At 51.7% G+C, this 19,472-nt stretch overlaps 1 protein-coding gene across 1 annotated transcript in view; it reads left to right on the top strand.

Moving 5' to 3' along the window:
* ANKH (ANKH inorganic pyrophosphate transport regulator) overlaps positions 1-19,472 on the top strand; it is a 129,914-nt gene extending 110,442 nt beyond the window's left edge. Inside the window, exons 9-12 of the mRNA XM_026506712.4 lie at positions 12,489-12,618; positions 15,143-15,266; positions 15,870-15,969; positions 17,508-19,472. Of these exons, the coding sequence (XP_026362497.1) occupies positions 12,489-12,618; positions 15,143-15,266; positions 15,870-15,969; positions 17,508-17,621 (468 nt within the window). The 3' untranslated portion in view covers positions 17,622-19,472. The remainder of the gene's footprint in view (positions 1-12,488; positions 12,619-15,142; positions 15,267-15,869; positions 15,970-17,507) is intronic.

The raw sequence follows: 19,472 nt of genomic DNA, 5'->3' as shown, positions 1-19,472 counted from the left end.
ACAGAGTGCGGTGTTCACCGACATGACCCTGAGGTCCCAGGGCCTGGGGTCAAACCCTGGCTCCTCCGTGCACCTGATGGGTGGCTTTGGAAAGGTCATCTAAAACTGAGCCTCAGCTTCCCTAGCTGCCAGACGGGCATGATAAAAATACCCACCTTATAAGGCCTTTCAAAGGGATAGCAGCTTAGCCCCGCGTCAGGCGTGTGTTAGCAAAGAATGCCAGCTCTCATGATGAGGAAGTCCCCAAGCACATGGGCTCCAAGTGAGGCTAAGATGTCTGCATACGTAAACAAACACCTATTGGTACAGTGGATGCCAATGAATAAGTCTGCGGATTTTTCTAGTTTTATTAATATATCCTTCCAAATTTCTGTGGGATTTTTTTTTTGATGTTTTGAAAAAAACTGGCATCTTGATAGATTTATACGTATCTTCTATAGAAGGACCTGACGCATACACGAGACATATAATGCATGCACATTTTTCTCCGCTGGGGCTTGGGAAAGCTCTCCAGGCATCCTATCGTACCTTCCTGTCTGTAGCCTCCAGTGCGGGGTACAGACAGTGCTCCCTCCAGCCTCTGGCCATCTTGCTAGCTCAGAAATATGTTACCCACAATCTGCAGTGAGCCCAGAAAGAGAAATCGGTGTTTTCAGTCTTCTGGCTCAGAAGTCCAGTATAGCTGTAGACACCATCCAAATACGAGAAGTGCCAGTACGGAAAGATTTTAAGCCACACATGTGTGCATTGCAGAAATTCTCCAAAGCCTGAGCTTTAGAGGGATGCTGAGGCTCTCTTCCGATGGGCATCGCTAGCCAGAGAAAGAGCACATGCATATTTATTCGGGCGCTCCTTCCACCAAGGCTTGAGCCCCGGCTGCATACCGGGCTCTGCGGCTATCTCAGTGACGTAAACACACCCAGTCGCTTTCCTTATGGGATTTCTCATCTCCTAGAGAAGACAGGTAGCACACGATATGGAAGTTTACTCTCTCACCGTTCTGGAGGCCAGAAGCCGAAGTTCAGTTGACGGGGCTGCAGCCAAGGTGTTAGCAGGGGGTGCTTCCTCCTGTGGCTTCGGAGAAGGACCTGGTCCCCGCGTCTTCCAGCTCCTGGTGGCTGCTGTCTTGGTGGGCACAGCCCGCCAGTCTCTGGCGCTGGCCCTCTGTACATCACTGCTTCCTCCCTGTGCCCGCGTGGGATCCCCCTGTCCCCGGCCCTCACACTTTGATGGTATTTAGGACCCACCCAGACATTCCCAGATAATCTTATCTCAAGGTCCTTAATTTAATCACACCTGCTACTATATAGAGTAATAAGTACTTATGTGGCCTGAGGACTTGGGAGGCAAGCTCTCTTTGGGTGGCCCTTCTGCATCCTGCCGGAGCTGCTCACAGGTGCTTTAGAGGAAAATGAAAGGCGAGAGGGGCAGGGAGATGCCACGTCGGACGGGTAGTCAATCGGGGAAAGCCGCGCTCGGGGAACACATCCACGCGCAAGCACGTGCCTTGTGTGTTCTCCTCCTCTTTTCTGGTCATATGGGGCCATTTCTCTTTTGAGAGCTTTCCAGCCCCTTTCAGAAGCTCTAGCGCTATTCAGTCTTACCTCTTTTCCAGAACATTAGAAATCCGTTTTCTTTATTTTTTTTATAATGATTTTTTATTATATTATGTTAGTCACCATACAGTACATCCCCAGTTTTCGATGTAAGGCTCGATGATTCATTAGTTGTGTATAACACCCAGTGCACCATGCAATATGTGCCCTCCTTACTACCCATCACCGACCTATCCCATTCCCCCACCCCCCTCCCCTCTGTAGCTCTCAGTTTGTTTCTCATAGTCCATATAGAAATCCGTTTTCTTTAAGTCATTGTATTTTTTTTTAATGTCCCTGGTGACTGGAAGAAGACATGGTCACTCGCTCCCACGTGAGCAGCCTCCCCGTCCTGGCAGGTCAGAGTCCCATCCAGGGGGCTGTTCTTCCTCTCGGTCCCCAGCTTCCTGAGATAAGCCTTGTGTGGGAAGGATTAGGGTGGAGAGAAGGTGACTGAGTGGTGTGTAGAAATCAGGCGTGGGATCGCAACACACTCGGAGGCCTCTGCCACGCTTGCCTTCCAGAGCCCGGAGTCCAGAGGGAAATAGGGGTGGTCAAGGGTGGAGGCCACTGCAGGATTTAAGGTGAAGGTATCTGGTATTGAAGACATGTTAATCCTAAAGCTGCGGAGCTTCAGGCCTCGAGGGACCCTCCAGGAAGGAAGGCGAGCCAGGCAGCAGCATCACATAGGAAGCCGACAGGTTACTTCTCTGCGACACGCGGAGATAATCCCTCTCGGTGAGGTTCAGATCATCCTGAAATACTTTTTATGCTGTTCACACGAGATAAGTCCCCAGGAAGCACACATCGCAAAGATAAAAACAGGAACTCCGCTCTGCCTCCTCATCCCCCCAGCCCAGCCCCAGGCGCCTGTGAAAGACAAGTGGCTGACCCCATCAGTAAGAACAGCATCCCTAATCCTGGCCAGCAGCCTGGCTCGGGCCACCTGCCGCTCTCTGGGTCTGAGGTGCTGCTGGCAGAGGAAGTAGCGACTCAGGGAAGGAAAACACCCTGCCTGCAGGCTGGGGATGTCTCCGCAACCCGCGCTGCCGGCTGCAGCCTCAGTGTCCCCAGTTAGGAGCCGTTTTGCATTATTTAAGGGCCAGTGTTGCATCTTGGGTTCAGGATGAGTGCTGTACTCACATTTCCATCTACTCTCCACGTGTAGCCGGGAGGGCCTCAGATGCTGTGGCCACACATCCCTCCTCCCCTCTTGCTGCTTCGAGGGGTAGCGGAGTGTATCACGGCATAAGCATCGAGAATGCCTCCCTCTGAGTGCGTCCTGTTCAGGGCTGCCTGGCAGGAAAGCCCATCAGTCCGGAGGCCCTCCGCTGTGTGCCAGAAAGCTGCAGGATCCCAGCCGGTGCCTAGGAAAAGCCACTGTCCCATAAGACCTTGTCCAATCGGCCCCGTTTTGAAAGAGTTAAAAAAAAAAAAAGAGTTCATGAGAGTGACCCAGTCTCACCTTCCTGCCGCTGAACATCCCCCCGGGCTGTCCGTCCCTCGGCCATCAGGCAGCGGACACTACGGGCCTTATTCCAGCCATGGTACCATGCTGACCCTGTGTCTGCAACAAGGACCGCCTGTTTGAGGCTTTGTTCTGCTCGGCAGCCCCACCCCCGCTCCCGGAGACTGCCCGCTCATTGTTCACATTATCCGGAGAAGAAAATGACCCTCTTGTGCATGGGGAGGACAAAAAGGACCAAAGGTAAATAAACTGACTTCGAAGCTTTCTCACTCGGAGCCTCGCAGGGCGTGTACCCACGGAAAGCTCTTGGTGCATGATCAGCAGTTGGTAAGAGCTTCTCCTTCCCACTGAAGCTCGGCCCTCCCTTCCCACTTCTGCCAGCATTGGCTTTTTAAGGAAATCATCATGCCCTGCAGATTTGCGGGGCTGATTGTTTTGTTTGGGGGAATTCAGAGGAGACTAAGACAGTGAAGACGGGCCCCCAAAACTTCACCTAAGCCTTCATCGTGAAATGACGGTATAAAAAGATCTTTTCATCGCAGAAAAATGCACCCAGTGTAAAACTTAGCGTCTTAACCGTTGTAAAAGCGCAACATTTTGAAGTTTTTCAAGTTTTTAACCGTCCATCCACAGACCTGTGCATCTTACAAAACTGAAACTCTACACCCACCAAACAACTCCCCGTGCTCCCTGCCCCCAGCCCCGAGCAAGTTTCAGTTTGACTGTAAACAGTCAACGGAAAGTGAAGGCTAAGCAAAAACTCGGGTTGGAACTTTCTAAATACTCTTCAAATCGGTGAGAATGGGAAAGAATGAAACATTCTGCAGCGAGAAGGAAGGCCCTCTGCAGGCTTGGTGCATGGCGCCCCCTGCTGTTGGAAGTGCATCGTTTCCACCTTGCTCAGAATTGGGGCTTCGTTCCGGGAGAGGCACCCAGTGTTCCTAATGGGGTGTACTGGGCAGTTTCATTCCGTCGAAATGATAGCAGGGATGAGTCCATGTTCATATTCCTTTAAAAAGCGGACTTTAAAACCTACCTCTGAGAACATGAACTTTTTACCCTGGCTTGCTGTAACTGAGGGGTGCGTCGACTCCCCTAGGAATGTGTGTCGGGGAGCATGTATAACAAGTGTGACTGTCCTCAAGCCACACTGAGACTATCAGGGATGACATAGACACTTTGTAATGTGCTTTTCCAAGCTCTGTGTCTCCATGTGACAGATGCGGTTTACCCCGTCCCGTACCCCTACTGCCGTCGGCCAGCCTGACCTTGCAGACGCCGGGCCCCGCATCTCCCTGCTGGCTAGTGCTGTTCTACTCGCGACCCTTCCTCTCCAGGTTTTCCCTGCCTGTGACTTTGTCCCCTCCCTCTGCCCTGTCCCCTGCTGTCCCTTCTCTGTCAGAGGATGGATGGGGCGGCGGTCCCCTAGAACGCCAGCCGGCAGGACACCAACCCACGCCCTCTGGCCATTGCCCCAGGCTTGATTCCTGTCACCCTCTTTAACACCGATGTCCGGAAATGGGGCTCGTCGGCCATGTTCACACATCATGTCTGCTTTAGTCATTTCTGCTGTAGTAAAATGGCATCTTTTTTTCTTCAAAACTGGGACTCACCGTGGTTCCAAGAGGCATCGTGATGGAATGCTGGGTCGTGAACTCACTGTTCGCACTGGGGAGGCTCTTTGAAATGACCCCGTCTCGCTCAGGTGGCAGCCAGCAAGTGGGAGGGACAAACTGGACCAGACAGGGCAGAAGGGCGCCTGCAGCGCACCCGGGCTCCAGGCTGACAGGGGATACTGCTCGTTCACATCCCACCACATCCCTCCCTCTTCCTGCCTCACCTCTGTCCCCCGGCACTTCCCTTTAATACTCACTGCAAATTCTTCCAAATCGGCCCTTCCTTCCCTCTCCCTGGCCCATGGCCGACTCCCTGCAGAGTTACAGTAGCACCTCCCCACCCACCCACCCCCCGCCCGCCATGATGGGGCTCCCTGTTTCTGCCCTTGCCCCCCACAGTCGGTCCTCACACAGCACGAGAGAGCGGAGAGCCTGTCAGCACAATATTCTGACCATGGCACCCCCTTCCCCACTCCCCACGCCCGGCCTGGCCCAGAGCCATGACCATGACCCACAAAACCTTTGCTGATCTCCCCGCCCCACCCCACCCCTGCCACATGCATATGGCCAACGCAATTTGATGCGAAGAATCAAAAAGGCCAAATGATGTTCCTCAGGTCTTCATCAGCTCTTACTGAAGACTCGGGCAAGATAGGCATGGGCTACCCGATAGTGTCCTGCTTTTCCTGATTGCGCCACTCCACCCACAAGCAAATCAACTCAGGGTGTCTTCCGAAGGGAGTGACACAGGACACAGCTCCCCAGGAGGCTGGTTACGGAAATTCAGTTGTCAGCCACCTTCCCTCCAAATCAGGACTTCTCACATCCCGGTCATAAGCATATATTGACTTGATCTGTGAAGCCAGATACAGGGGTCCTTTCTATGCTAAACTGTTTTTCTGACAAAGAAAAAAGATTGCATGTGCTTTGTGGAAAATGGGGCAAAGTACAAAGGGGAAAATAAAATCAATCCTAATCTTACCGCCTACAGATGACTCCACTGTTAACATTTTATTGTGGTCCGTGGAAAGCTTTTATGATAATGATAGCGAAGACTGATTGATCCCATGGACTGCGCCAGGGGCTGATAGGGCCCCGAATGCACAGGCAGGCTCCTCAGTGTGGGGCCACCGACGGTCCGGTGGTCTGGTCGTCCGCACTGCGGGAAGGAGCTGGCACCAGACTGTAAATCAACGTATTCCCCAAACACACGGCCCTGAGCCAAGCTCCTAACCAGCTCTTTGTACACAGTGTTGTTGTGGGTTAGCCACCGGTTTACCCAGTGGACACTTAAACCCAATTAAAAGGATATTGAACTTTTCTAAGTAAAATCTCCAAATAAAAATGATAGCCGGGGCTGACCACGTTAACTAAAAACAGCTGCGTGTATCTTCCTTTTTCTAACTGCAGGGGATAAGAATCTCTGACTTGCTACTCATCCTGAGTATTTGGGGTAACGAAGACAGCTTTGTGAGTTCCTCAAAAGCACGGTCAACGGCTTCTGGAAATGAAGTCAAACCCAGAGCTCTTGGCAGTGTGTCTCTGTGGACTGGGCTCCTCTCAGGACGTGTGGACTCGGCTGTCCCACGGTGGCCGGGTTTATATGTTCTGTGCATTCAGATGCTGACAGAAGCAACCAGCTTCTTCAAATCCCATCCCCAAATGCTCGTCCCAGGGCAGGGCAGGGACTGACTCTGTGGGTAAGGAAGCCAGGCTTGGGGAGGATGCCCCTCCTGTGGTCCTAGCATCTTAGGCCCAGGGGGGTTATTTCTGAACATCCGAGGGCGCCCTTCATCCTCTGTGCATGGTCTAATCCCATTTGAGGATTCTAATATACAGCAGAACTTTGTCATAGCTTAGGTCATCTCTACAGATTTGGAAATGAAAGGTTAAATACTGCCCCCGACACAGAACATCTATGTACAGGTGAAGCCGGCTTACCACACCGTCGTGGCAAGCCCTGACCGTGGCATCTATGCCGACTGGCAACTTCCTGTCCTGATGGTGAATAAAAGGGCTGTGGCCCAGTGGTGGTTAGTTTCTGAAGAGGCTAATACAATGAAAGGAAAGGAAAAGCTGGCAATTGTGAAGGTAGAAGCTTTGTCTGGAGAGGTCCATGCTCTACTAGAGATGAATAAATCTTAAAACACAAATAAGTATTTCCAAGTTCAAAACATAAGTGTCAGAGTCAGTGGCCTGGTCCTCAGAAAAAGAATCACAGTCTGCCAAATAAAAGAGGAATGGGTCGTGGATCTTCTTTTTCAGTAACCTTGTAACATTATTTTACGTTTTCAGAAACTCTGCGGAGGTCGCTGAAAGAGCCACCCCTCACTCCACCTTGCTCTACGTGGGCCCGTTTGACGCCCCTGAGGCGCCAACCCCACCATGAATTAAACTCCAGAGTTCATTCCAATTTCACCAGCTTTTTCCTCGTGTCCTTCTTGTGTTTTAAGGTCCCTTCTTGTCCCTTGGGACAGTTCTGAGGAATACTCATTACGTATTGTGTAGAATGGCCTGCAATTTGGGTGTCTGAGGTTTTCCTCAGTTAGACCAGGCTTACGGGTCCGGGGGAAGGAAGCCGACCCAGGGGAAGTGCCGTTCTCCCATCTTACCAAGAATACGTGCAATCAACATGACCTAGTCACCGTTGATGTTGACCTTGATGGCCTGGCGGAGACGGTGTTCGCCATGTCCCCTCTGTAAGGTACTGTCTCTAGGAGGCAGTTGCTATGGTCAGCCCACACCTCAGGAGCGGGAGGTATGCTCCACCTCCAAATATGTAAATCCTTGGCAATCTGTGTGGGACATTTGTCCCTATTTGTTTAAATCAGTTTGGACTCATGGGTAGTTATTGTATACTGTGGTTCATAATTCAATACTATATTATTTTGGTGCTCAGATTGTTCCAGCTTTGGCTTTTGGGAGCTCTTTCTGCTGAGCTCCTATGTCCTTTGACACGTTACTCCAGGCCGATCATCTCATATATTTCCTGCCCGATCTTCAAATAAGCCACTTCTCTAAGAAGCCCTGGTTCCTTTTATTGGAGAATAAATAGAAAAACCCCGATCTGGGCATTGAGTGGGTTCTATTTTGCTGGCTACTTCTTAATGAGATAATATTGACAGCAAACTCTGCAGAAAAAACAAAAAAAAAACCTCCACCTGCTCCAAGGAGAACAAATCATGTTCATTGTCAGTAGTTTATTAGGTTTTTGCTCTGGTTTGGAAAAGTCAATGTCATTAGGCTCTGCAAATATTTGAGGAACATATCATGTCATGGTCAACTGGGAGGACTTGTTCCGAGAGAAGCCTCTCCTGGGCAACTCATTAGAATGACACTTTTCCTGAAATGTTCTTTGTTAGGTTAACTTCTGAAGCTTGTTTTCTGAAACAGGCTGGTCAAATGTAATCTTGTGATTATTCTTGGGGGAAGATGACCGGCAGGTCGGGATTGATTGCAGCTTTTAACCAACACCACACCTACTTCTGAGTCGCGTGTATTCCTTTCTGGGCAATGCGGGAAATAGTCACTTTCTCCAAAGCTTGCTGGAAGACAGCAGGCATTTCCGTACTGGAAGCACAGCAAAGGCAAAGGGCCATAGTTAGAAATTTGGGGGAGAAAGAAAGGAAGCGTCGAGATAGGCAGTATTTCTTCTCTTTGAATAGTTAACCTGGGATTGCTAAAGCCCCAGACCACACTGATGGCTTTCAGCTACCTTGTTCTGGAAGACCCAGTCTAGGCTCCAGGTTTGTGTGTGACTGAAAACGCCAAAGAGGCATCTCAGTGGCATGTGGCCTTGATAGAGACCTTTAAGGTATGCTTAGCACATATAGAGACCAGATGGAGACCAGAGTCGCTCCATGCGTCCAAGTCAAATACTGTGGAATTTTGGAAATGGAATATGAAGCCAGTCTCCTGGAGAATCTGTTAGAGATGCACCAAATCTCAACGTTTGGTTTGCAAGGGGCCAGAACGGTGGCCACCCGTCCAGGTTGAGTTTCATGTAAACGTCTTGTGTGACGTGGGCACGCTCACTGTTGCTGTGTCCTCAGATTGGACTCCCTCATTCAAAGGTTTGCTGATAATCTCGTCCAAAGCAGTAAAAAGCTTCCAGATGAACATTATCCGTGTGGAGAAGCGAGAGGGAGGGATTACCTGGCTTGGCCACAGACGCTTCCTTGTACCATCCTCTCTGACATACGATTACACCCTCCTTTTTCCTTGGGTTGTTGAAACTTAGAGGCTACTTTATGGTAACTTACAAAACAGAGAGATTGCAACGTGCGACATTATCTCACATTCAGATAATCGCTGGCTAGAGTATAAATACAGCATTCCAGTGATTCTCCTGGAAGCCTAAGTTTTTAGGAGAATGTGCCCTAGGTATCTCCCTCCAACCAGGAAAACCCAGGATGGCTTACCCTCCACAGAGGTAAGGCACAGAGCAGGTCCAGACTTGGGGCGATGCTCACTTATCTTAATCTTTACAGCTTTACTGCAATGGAAAATATTTGGAAGGAGAGATGATCCATCTCTTCATCAGGGAAATGAATTGTGTCCCAATCCTATGCTCAGTGTCATTTTGGAGTTTTAATTATATGAAAATGCCTCCCTCCCCACCCCCCGCCACCCCCCAGGCTGTAGGCGTGAACCTCACCATTTCAGGCTGGCAGGTTTGCAATGGGAAAAGATGACAGAGCCACCTGTCCAGGCTACTAGGTAATAATATTATTAAAGTCTCTGAGCTCTGGGTTGCAGGTCTAAGGAAGTATTTTCCCTTCATGTCAAAAATGGGGTGTGAGTACTGACATTAGGCAGGAGGGTTAATGATTGTACATCTGTCACTTTTGAAAAGCAATGGAATATTCTTTCCAGATGCTGAAGAATGCATGATAGACTAAAAGTTCCATTACATTTATAAGGTGAAACATATTTATATTAGATCTTCCAAGGTATTTGAGAAAATATTTCAGCACGACATAGTTACTGGGACCAGCCTAATTCCATGAAACCTAATTTACGCAAAGCCTAAAGGATAGTGTATTCTGAAATTTCAGCGTTCTGTTTTTACATGATTGTGATTCATTCTAGAATGTATTCACTTTCATTTTAAAGAAGAGTCGCTTGCTCCTGAAGAAAGGAAGAGAAACATTTGGTGGAATTGGCAGGTGTTTAGCTTTCTTGTCCAAAATTATATTATTACATGTCTTAATTCAGGGTTTGTTAATCAATTATACACACACAAACTTTAAAAAGTCAGTTCGCTAAGGATTGTTACCAACAGCCCTTCCCCTAGCCTGCACACTCCCCACTTTTTGTACTTCCAGATCCCCTCAGCCCCACAGCTCTTTTGATGGATTCCGACTGTGGCAAACTCTTGACAGCTTGAGCTCTGATTCCCTTCTTTTCTTGAAAAAATTGTAGTTTTTCCTGGACCTTCATTATTGTCCTTTTCATAATTTTTCTCAGCTTTCTGTCTATTTGCCACTAGTTTATTCCCACGTGTTCCCTTCATTGCATGCGCCCCACATGAAGTCTCCTATTCCGACCAGCTCCAGTGCAAATCCGCTGACCTGTGGGCCTGTTCTCGGCCCTCCTGGGATCTCCCCAGACCCCATCCCAGGGATTCCCTAGGACTTTTTCTTGAGATCGATCCTGTATCTTTTTCTTCATCCACGACTCCTCCCTGGCTGTGGTAGAGGATACCCCCAGTGGCTTCTTGAAAAAGTGTTGTGTAGGGGCGCCTGGGTGGCTCAGTCGTTGGGCGTCTGCCTTCGGCTCAGGGCATGATCCCAGTGTTCTGGGATCGAGTCCCACATCAGGCTCCTCCGCTGGGACCCTGCTTCTTCCTCTCCCACTCCCCCTGCTTGTGTTCCCTCTCTCGCTGGCTGTCTCTATCTCTGTCAAATAAATAAATAAAATCTTTAAAAAAAAAAAAAGAAAGAAAGAGAAAGTGTTGTGTAAGAAGGAAATTCTTTGAGGCCTTGAACATCTGAAGATGTCTTTCTTCCAACACACTAGATTGACAGTTTGGTTCTGAGTTCTAGGATAGAAAACGTTTTCCCTCCTCACTACTCCGTGTCTTCTGACTCCCAGTGCAAGCTTTCTAGCTGTCTACCACTGGAAGCTTCTAGAATCTTATCTCTGCCTCCAGCATTGTGCATGCCTTGCTCGGCGGGTCTTCCTTCATCCATGATGCTGTGCCCACCCGAGGGACCCCACAATGGTCTTAAAAGTCGTATCTTTCAGCTCTCGGATTTTCACCGTTCTTTCTGGAACTCGTATTATTTGAATGTTGGGCCTCCTAGATTGGTCCTTTTTTTATATTTTTTAAACCCATTCTCCTGTCCTTCCCATGTCTTTGTCCTGCCCCATCTTTGGTGTCGATTTCTTCAACTTTATCTTACTGTCGTTTTGTGAATTTCTTCTTTCTGACTGAATCTTTTTCATTTTCAGAAGTACCTTTCTTGTTCTTTAAACGTCTTTTTAAAATAACATTTCCATTTGGGCCTCGTTTCGTGGATGCAGGACCTTCTATCACTCTGAGGATATCAGTGGGGGAAAGTTTTCTCTCTGTCTCTCCCTCCCTCTGTGTGTGTGTGTCCTTCTCTCTGTCTCTCCGCTTTGTCTCTGTTTCCTCCCAATTTTTTCCCTCTGTTTGAGCCTCTTCAGCTTAGAGGCCTTCCTCGAAGTCTGGTGATCCCTGCTTGTCTGCTCATCGTGGGGGGGGGGGGGCATCAGGGGCCGACTGGCCGCCATGCACATGTGGGGGCTGCTGGTCCCCTGTGTGGGTCTCGTGGTGGCCGGTCAGGCATGGGAGGGGTGCTGCCTCACCAGGAGCCTCCAGCCTCCTAACTCTGGGTCTCCTCCCTGGGAGGGAGGCAGCTGGTTTCCTGTGTTCCGGGAGCTGAACAGAGGAAGAAGACAGGACCTTCGACATCATCCTTCCCTTAATTCCCCGGTTCCTGGGCAGCAGCTGTCCTTCACGGCAGAGGTGAAATTCCAGGGCCCTGCCAAGTTCAGGGTCACCCTCACCAGCTGTGCAGAGCAGCTGTGGACAAGCTGCTGACCAGCTAGACTTTCCACTGGCCTACTGTTGGCCCTGCCCACACCCCACTTCCAGAAGGGCCTGTTGCCACACTTCCTGACGGGGTGAGGGGGGAGGGCTGGAGACAGCTCGCTCCCCACCCGGCCCCTGGTCAGTTTAAGATGCCATTCTTGGGGCGAGGGGGGAGGAGGCAGTCTGTAAATCCATGTACTCCCTGCCCGTCTGCTCTCAAAAGTGCACATTCTGTGGCTGTTGTCTCTTATTCTCTTAACGAGACCTTGAAAAGCTCCCGAACCTATTATCATCAGTTTAAGTCTCACTGTTTCCTTTCTCGTTAGGTGCGCTGAGTCAGCGTGGCTCTGCGCGTGCAGACGTATTCCAGATGCTTGCGGTCACTTCTCACTCTTGGGGGAAAGCTGTAAAAATCCCATGACTGAGTATGTTCACCCTGAACTCACTGAGCCGCGTAGCAATCTAGTTACGCCTTCCATGAGAGCCACTGGCCTCCCTCACTAGCCCGGCCACCCACCTGCTGCCGGGGTCCCTCTGGGGGTCCACCTGTGCCAGATGGGCAGGGTCTGTGTCCAAAGGTGAGAACAAAGCAGGATGGCGGCAGTGTGAGGGCCAACGTGCCAGCTCCCCGATTGGGAAGGTTCGCCTTCCTTCCTAGCTCAGCGGGGTCACAGGACACCTGCCTCGATGTCGTTTCACTCGTGTATGCTCCTGCTAATGACCTTGCTGACTGTCCCTTCTGCCCCCAGCTCTGCTTCGTGATGTTCTGGACGCCCAACGTTTCCGAGAAGATTCTGATAGACATCATAGGCGTGGACTTCGCCTTTGCCGAGCTCTGCGTTGTTCCCCTACGCATCTTCTCCTTCTTCCCGGTTCCAGGTAAGGACCGACAGAGAATGAAAGGAAAATTCCTGTCTACCCTCGTGCCCGACGCAGTCTTCTTTCTTTGGAAACGTTTGTGAGGATTCCCCAAGCAGAAACGGTAAAATGTCACAGTGGATTGGAAAGGTGCAAACACATTATCGAGTGGGTTGCAAGTTCAAGAAACCAGTCGGGCGGCCATCGTTTGTTTCTTCAAGGACAGAGGTCACAGACACGGTAAAAAGAAAGCAGACCCAACGGGACAACGTGAGGAGTTTTGGGGGGCCGTGGAACTGTTCCGTGCCCTGGCCGTGGCGATAACGACACAGATCCGTGCATGTGTTAACATTCTTAGACGTGTACGCTCCGAAGCCAGTTTTATAGTACGTTATTTAAAAAGTAACATAAAAACAAGGCGGGTAGACTGCTAACACCTGCAGATGTACAAAGACAGAAGAATACTGCCGGAATTAAGAATCTGGGGGCAGGGCTGAAGCCAGGCAGCGTTTGCCCAGAGAGAAAACTGTCCGTGGCCACAAATAGGCCAGGCTGAGAATTCCCAAACCGGTACCGTAGCGGGAGGCTCACAGTACAGGAGCGAGGCAGTGCTTTAGTTAAGTGAGAGAGCAGGTGGCCTCAGTCTGTAACGCGTGTATCGCACACGCCTGTCCATCCGTGCATCACGTTCATGGTGAGCGCTCAGGTGTCCGCTTACTGTTCCCGGAAGTACCTCAGCAAACGGGTAGCGGTGGTTGCCTCCGGAAAGCAGGACCGGGGCCTGGGGAGTCAGGACTGGGAGAAAGACCTCTGTACTGCATCCCCTTCTGCACCTTTTCAATTCTATACCAAGTGCATGTCATTACTTACTCAAAAATGTATCGCCCAGGGGCGCCTGGCTGGCTCAGACAGAAGAGCATGCCACTCTTGATCTCAGGGTTGTCAGTTCGAATCCACGTTGGGTGCAGAGATGACTTAAAAAGAAAATCTTAAAAAAAAAATTAATGCCCAGATAAGCCACTAAATCATTCAGCTGAGAAGGCAGAATGGACAAAGCCACGGTTCAGATGTGGGCCCTGGAGCTGGGGGAGGCCAGGACCGGTGGCGACATTCCTGCATTGGATCACAGGCCACCCCTGCTCAGAGACGCCGAGCATTCTGGAAGACGGGTCTCTCAGGTGTCACCTTCCCAGTTGTGGAAGAAATGGAAGAGTGGGAGATCGTGGCCGTGGGGTGGAGTCCAGTGTTTGTCCAGGGGACACTGGGGGAGCCACGCTGTGGAAGGTGACACCACCTAGAGGAAGCTGCCCCTTGCTGGAGATTAAGGCACGTGCTGCTCCTTCCCCAGATTCACCTGGCGCAGGGGCTGGGGGCCCCAGACAAATCCTGCAGGGACTGGACTGGTTTTTAAACTCTTGACTCACTTCTGTGTCCGTCACGCTAAGGGCTTCGGGTCAGCCATCAGGCCCCATCTGTCTTTGCAACCTGCGGGGTTTCGGCCAAGCGGGTGACCCTTCCAGTGGGCGCCCCTTCCCTCTGCCCCGGCCAAACCCAGGCGCACGTGTGTGTCTCCTAAGTGCAAGGCCTCCACCCCGGGCAGGCAGGGCCCCTGTGAGACGAGGAAGACAGGAGCGTGTTCCTCCGAATGTACCCTGGACCGGAGTTTTTACCCCAGGAGTCTCTGCCTGGCGCTGCCCACCCTGGGAAGACGAGGCCACAGCTTCCGACAGCCCCTTACAGTTGCGGATCAAATCTAAACATCCAGGCACTTCCTCCTGACGGGTGTCTGCGGCCAAAACCGAATTCAGTCCGTGTCTCACACGCTGTCTGCGCCCAGAGCCCTCATTCATGCCCAGGCCGGGCGCCCTGCCTGCCCTTCACCAGTGTGAATGCAGAGCCAGTCCCGGAATGCACAGCGAGGTCCTTGTGAATATGACACACCGAGACGAGGGGGCGCTGTTAGGGAAGAAGAGGAGAGGACCAGGGTGCCAGCCACCGGGATGGCTGGGAAGGAACTAGGGAAGCCCCATCCTTCCCTCTCTCCGTCTCTGTCTCCAGGCTGCCCCTGCAGGAAGACAGGCCTTCTGGTGCAGCTTCCCTCCTCTCCCACAGTCAAACTGGATCACCAGCGAGTTGTGGCTTTTCTCCGTGTTTTCTCTTCTAGAGAGGAGAGATCAGAGCTTGAGGCCGGGCTGGAGGGGGTGTGGGGGCGGGGTGAGCAGGACTGTCCCAGGACCAGGCGGGGCCCAGCCGAAGACAGAGGGCAGTCACAGAGGAGAAAGGCAGCTGCCTGCAGCCCTCTGTCTGGATACTAAGGGCTGCAGTGAGGTGGGAGCCTGGGTAGGGAACGAGGCTATCCCAGGCCCGGAAGCAGGGTCAGGAGCCCCGGCAGAAAAATGTGGTGGCCAGCCCAGGGCCACAGCAGCAAGGCCTGGGTCCTCACCCAGCCACCCCACGACCTCAGGTGTGCTGGCGAGGCACGGGGGGGAGGTTGAGGACCAATAGAAGCAGGGTGTCGCTGACGAGTCCTTTGCTGTCCCCTCAGTCACTGTGAGGGCCCATCTCACTGGGTGGCTGATGACCCTGAAGAAGACCTTTGTCCTGGCCCCCAGCTCCGTGCTGCGGATCATCGTCCTCATCACCAGCCTCGTGGTCCTGCCCTACCTGGGGTATGCTGTTGGGGGAGTGGGGGGAGGGGTGGGGGCTGCGGGTCCTTCTGCCACTTAAGTACCACTGCATGTTCATGTGGCATCCCCAAGCATATCTAGAATTAGAAATGCAGAGTGATACCTTCTTTCTCTGCCCAGGCAGTAGGCGGAAGGCGGCTCAGCAACATTCTAGAAGAGTACTTTTGGGGTCAAACCCATACACACTAGTATTCACTGAGCACCTGCTACGGGAGGCAGGCACGGGAAGGGGAAAAACAAAGGGAGGAAGGGCGTCGTGACCCCCGCCCTCAGAGCTCCCATCTCTGTACAGAGAGGAGGGCAGGAAGGGCTGTGGGCTCACGAGTAAGGGGCACGTGGCCCACAGCCTACCCAGCAGTGTGGAGCCAAGACCTGGAAGGGGAGTGGGGGACAGCTCACCTTGGAGCTCCAGGTCCCCTCCCCACGCAGGGAGCCACGTAACAGGTGCAGCCCTTCCCAGGAAAGCTCGGGTGCAATCGCTTCCTCTCTTGTCTGCACCTTTCCTGGGCTTCTGCTGGACTTGCGCTCTATCTGTGCCTCGGCAAGGCTTTGATAGACCCATGGCCTTTGTGTTCTCATCCCCAGGGTACACGGAGCCACCCTGGGCGTGGGCTCCCTCCTGGCAGGGTTTGTGGGCGAGTCCACCATGGTCGCCATAGCTGCGTGCTACGTCTATCGGAAACAGGTGAGCCTGGCCACAGACTGCGCACCTGCCCTGGCCGTGAAGCCTCCCCGGGTGCAGGGAGACCTGGGCGGCTCCCTGAGGGCCCACAGCGGGTGGCGGCCGAGGCGGTGGCGCCTCACGTTCATTCCCCACCTCAGCTGGATCCACACTGCTCACCAGATCTTCGGGGCCCTCCCGCATGTGAGGGACCCTCGTGGCCAGCGTTGATCAGTCCTAGGTCAGGTTCAGTAACAAGGGGACACCTCAGTATGTTACTTTGCAGATTATTCCTTACACCCATTATGTGGATTATTCCTGACACCCGCCATGTCTCAAAAGCCAGCCAGATGGCTCAGGAGAGACAACTGAAAGGATACAATCCTGCATCCTAGTGTTGCCTCGAGAGAACTATAAATTATAGGAACCAAGTAACCTTTTGACCACACAAGAAAATGCTGAAACCGATCCATCCTCTAAGTCCTTATAAACTCAGACTTTATCGCTGAGGACCAGTCTAGAAAATGTTGGGTGATCAGAATGCCCTTTCCCTACTCTGCCTCTGCAAATCCCTTCCCCTCTTCAGCTCAGATCCCATGCCCCTCCAGGAAGTCTTCTCAACTGCCCACCGCACGCGTGCGCCCTCACGCACACACACGCACTGCATACTCACAGCATTAGCACACAATTCATTTATCCTGCAAGGTTGCCTAATTGTTTGGGAGTAAGGTCCTAAGATGATGACTACTTAGGGTGCAGGAGGGACAGGATTAGCCAGGGAGTGGACGGGGGTAGAGAAGGGAAAGGGCCCGAGGATGGATCTCCAGGGCTCACCAGTGTGATCCCCCAGCCACAGCAGCTGGGTGGCAAGGGCTGAAATTGGCAGAGATTTGGACCCAAACAAGATCAGGGTTTTACCTACAAATGAGATTAAAGAAAAGAGAGGCAGGGCACAGAAGCGATTATAATTATTGAACATTTCACTTAAGCTGATGGGAAGGGAGGGGAGGCAAGAAGGCCCATGGGTTGTGGGGACAGGGGCCTGGAAGAGAGGGGTGGACAGTGGCAGGAGGTAGAGGGCCATGTCCTTGAAGCTGGCCTATCAGTGATGCCAAGGGTATTGATAATGACAGGGTCTCCAGTGAGCCAAGAATGGCAGGGGGGCTGGGGAACCTGATCCCCAAGGAGAAGAGTCTGCATGTGGCCAGACCAGGAGGCTGGGGAGGCGCTGCTGCCATGGGGAGGGGCTGCAAAGGCAGGTCCCTATCAGATGCCAGAGCTCTTTTGTGGGGGGAGGGAGGGTGGCATGAGGCTGGGGAAGGGGCAGCCAGGATCCTCCAAAGAGCCCTAGCACAGTGCCAGCCCCCCCCTCCCCCGCCCCAGTAACGGGACTGAAAGAAATACGCCAAACCCGCCTCGGGGAGGTCACCCCAACCAGAAAGGAGACCCAGGTCTGCAGCGAGCCCCCCCCCCCCCAGACCCTGGCGGCCTCTCCCTGCTGGTGGCTCTGCCCTGACCCATCCCCTTCACAGCCCCACACTCATGAGTCTTCTTGGGTCTAGAAAAAGAAGATGGAGAACGAGACAGCGGCCGAGGGGGAGGACTCGGCCATGACGGACATACCGCCTGCGGAGGAGGGGACGGACGTGGTGGAAATGCGAGAGGAGAATGACTAAGGCGCGGGACGCGGGGACAGCAGGGCGGCCGCAGTGGCAGCGCAGCGACATCTCCGCTCCCGTCGTGCTCTCTTTCTTCTGCTTTGGGTTTGGTTTTGGGTTTGGGTCACGGAAGAGGCCCTGCTGCCCAGGTTTCGTGTCGACTCTGCTGCGTACTGGGTCCGCTCACTTGGCTGTGGGGACCGAACGGCGGCCTCCGCCAGCGCTTTGTACACACAGAACAATGAGCTCACGCCCCCGCTTCCCCCGAAATCGCGAAGACGCAGAGGCCTCTAGAACAGCCTGTCTCCTCCTCCTCCCTCGGACAATCTCCAACTCGGAACCAAAGGACAGCGGCTGTGCCATCCGCGCGCTCGGCCGCCACCGCCCAGCAGGCCGCCTTGGACCCCGTCCCTCTGCATCTCTCTTCCGAATCCACAGGTGACAGCGGCTCTCTTCGGCTGGCTTCCCAGGACCAGGGCCGTCGGGGTCCTTCCACCCCGCACCCCTGCGGTCGGCCACCCCCATGCGGAGCGTCCGCGGGGACGGACGGACAGATACGCGGGCCCGACCTCCCGTGGGAAGGTTCGAGACGCCAGGGGAGTAGCGGACTGAACGATAGCATTTCACCTGCATTTTCCTAGGTTTGAGCGAGCTCCCACCTTTCAGGCCCCGCCGTGTACATACATGAGCTAACTTTTTTCTGTTGTCGCAGAAGCGCATCTCCAAATGTCAACATCCTCAGGCGCGACTTTCCCCGAAGGCTTGTTTGTCACTCACCTTTCCTGAAGATGGCGCTAGAGAGCAAGTGAAACGGAGCATTCTAACTTCACATTCTTAGTTTTTAAAGTGAACGGAAGCTTTAAGTCATAATCTAGCATTCTAATGCCAGGTTGCTGTATCGTAACTTTTGAAGTAGATTCATTACCTGGGTCCGCCACTCTTAGTCATAACCATGCGGGACAGGTAATTCACGCCACACGATAAAGCAAGACATTTTCTAAGCGATAGCGAAGTCACTATGTGATATTCCCTGAAATGACACATTTGAAATCCATTTAGTGCAGTATATTTTTCTAAGTTTTGGAAAGCGGGTTTTTTCTTTAAAAAATTATGGATACAGTTCACTAAATTCTTGATTTAGTCAAAATTCCTAGACGGAAAGAACCTAAACACAAAAAATATTTTAAAGATATAAATATATACTGTATATGTTATGTAATTTATTTTAGGCTATAATACATTTCCTATTTTCGCATTTTCAATAAAATGTCTCTAATACAATACAGTGATTGCTTGTGTGCTCCACAGACCTGCAGTTGAAACGTATTGTATCGATGAACATTGTATCTTATTTACAGCAGTTTTACAGAGTCTGTCATTTGTATATAAATGTAAGGATCAATAAATGAGGAGAGAACTATTTTTCATTATGGGTGACAGGGGTATAAGTGGGGTCAGCTGGTATAGACAATAGTGGGGATGGAAATACACACTGGAAGGGGTAAAAAAGAAAAAAGGAAGAAAAAGGCAAGCCTTTTGTGTTTATTGTTTTCAGTACTGTGTAATCATATTGTTCCTCATTTAAAAAAAAAAAAAAAGAATGTAAGGGCATAAAATCAGCCATGAACATCACAGGGCTGTATTCACATTTCTGGATATCAAGTGACCTTGGGTGTGTCCACCGTGGGGACAAATTTTCATGTGCTTCCTCTGAGAGACTTTTCCTCCGTATAGACGAGTTCTGGAAATTAAGATGCGTAGCTCTCGGGTGGTTTCAGGGGCAGATCCGAGAAGATGGGGAAAAAAACGTCTAATTGTATCAGCTTTTTAAAAGTACATGACTAGAAAATTAAACAGTATTTTTTAACA

The sequence above is a fragment of the Ursus arctos genome, unplaced genomic scaffold (genome assembly GCF_023065955.2).
Source record: "Ursus arctos isolate Adak ecotype North America unplaced genomic scaffold, UrsArc2.0 scaffold_15, whole genome shotgun sequence".
NCBI lineage: Eukaryota > Metazoa > Chordata > Mammalia > Carnivora > Ursidae > Ursus > Ursus arctos.
The sequence above is the reverse complement of the archived record's forward strand: the minus strand, read 5'-3'. Positions and strand labels throughout refer to the sequence as shown.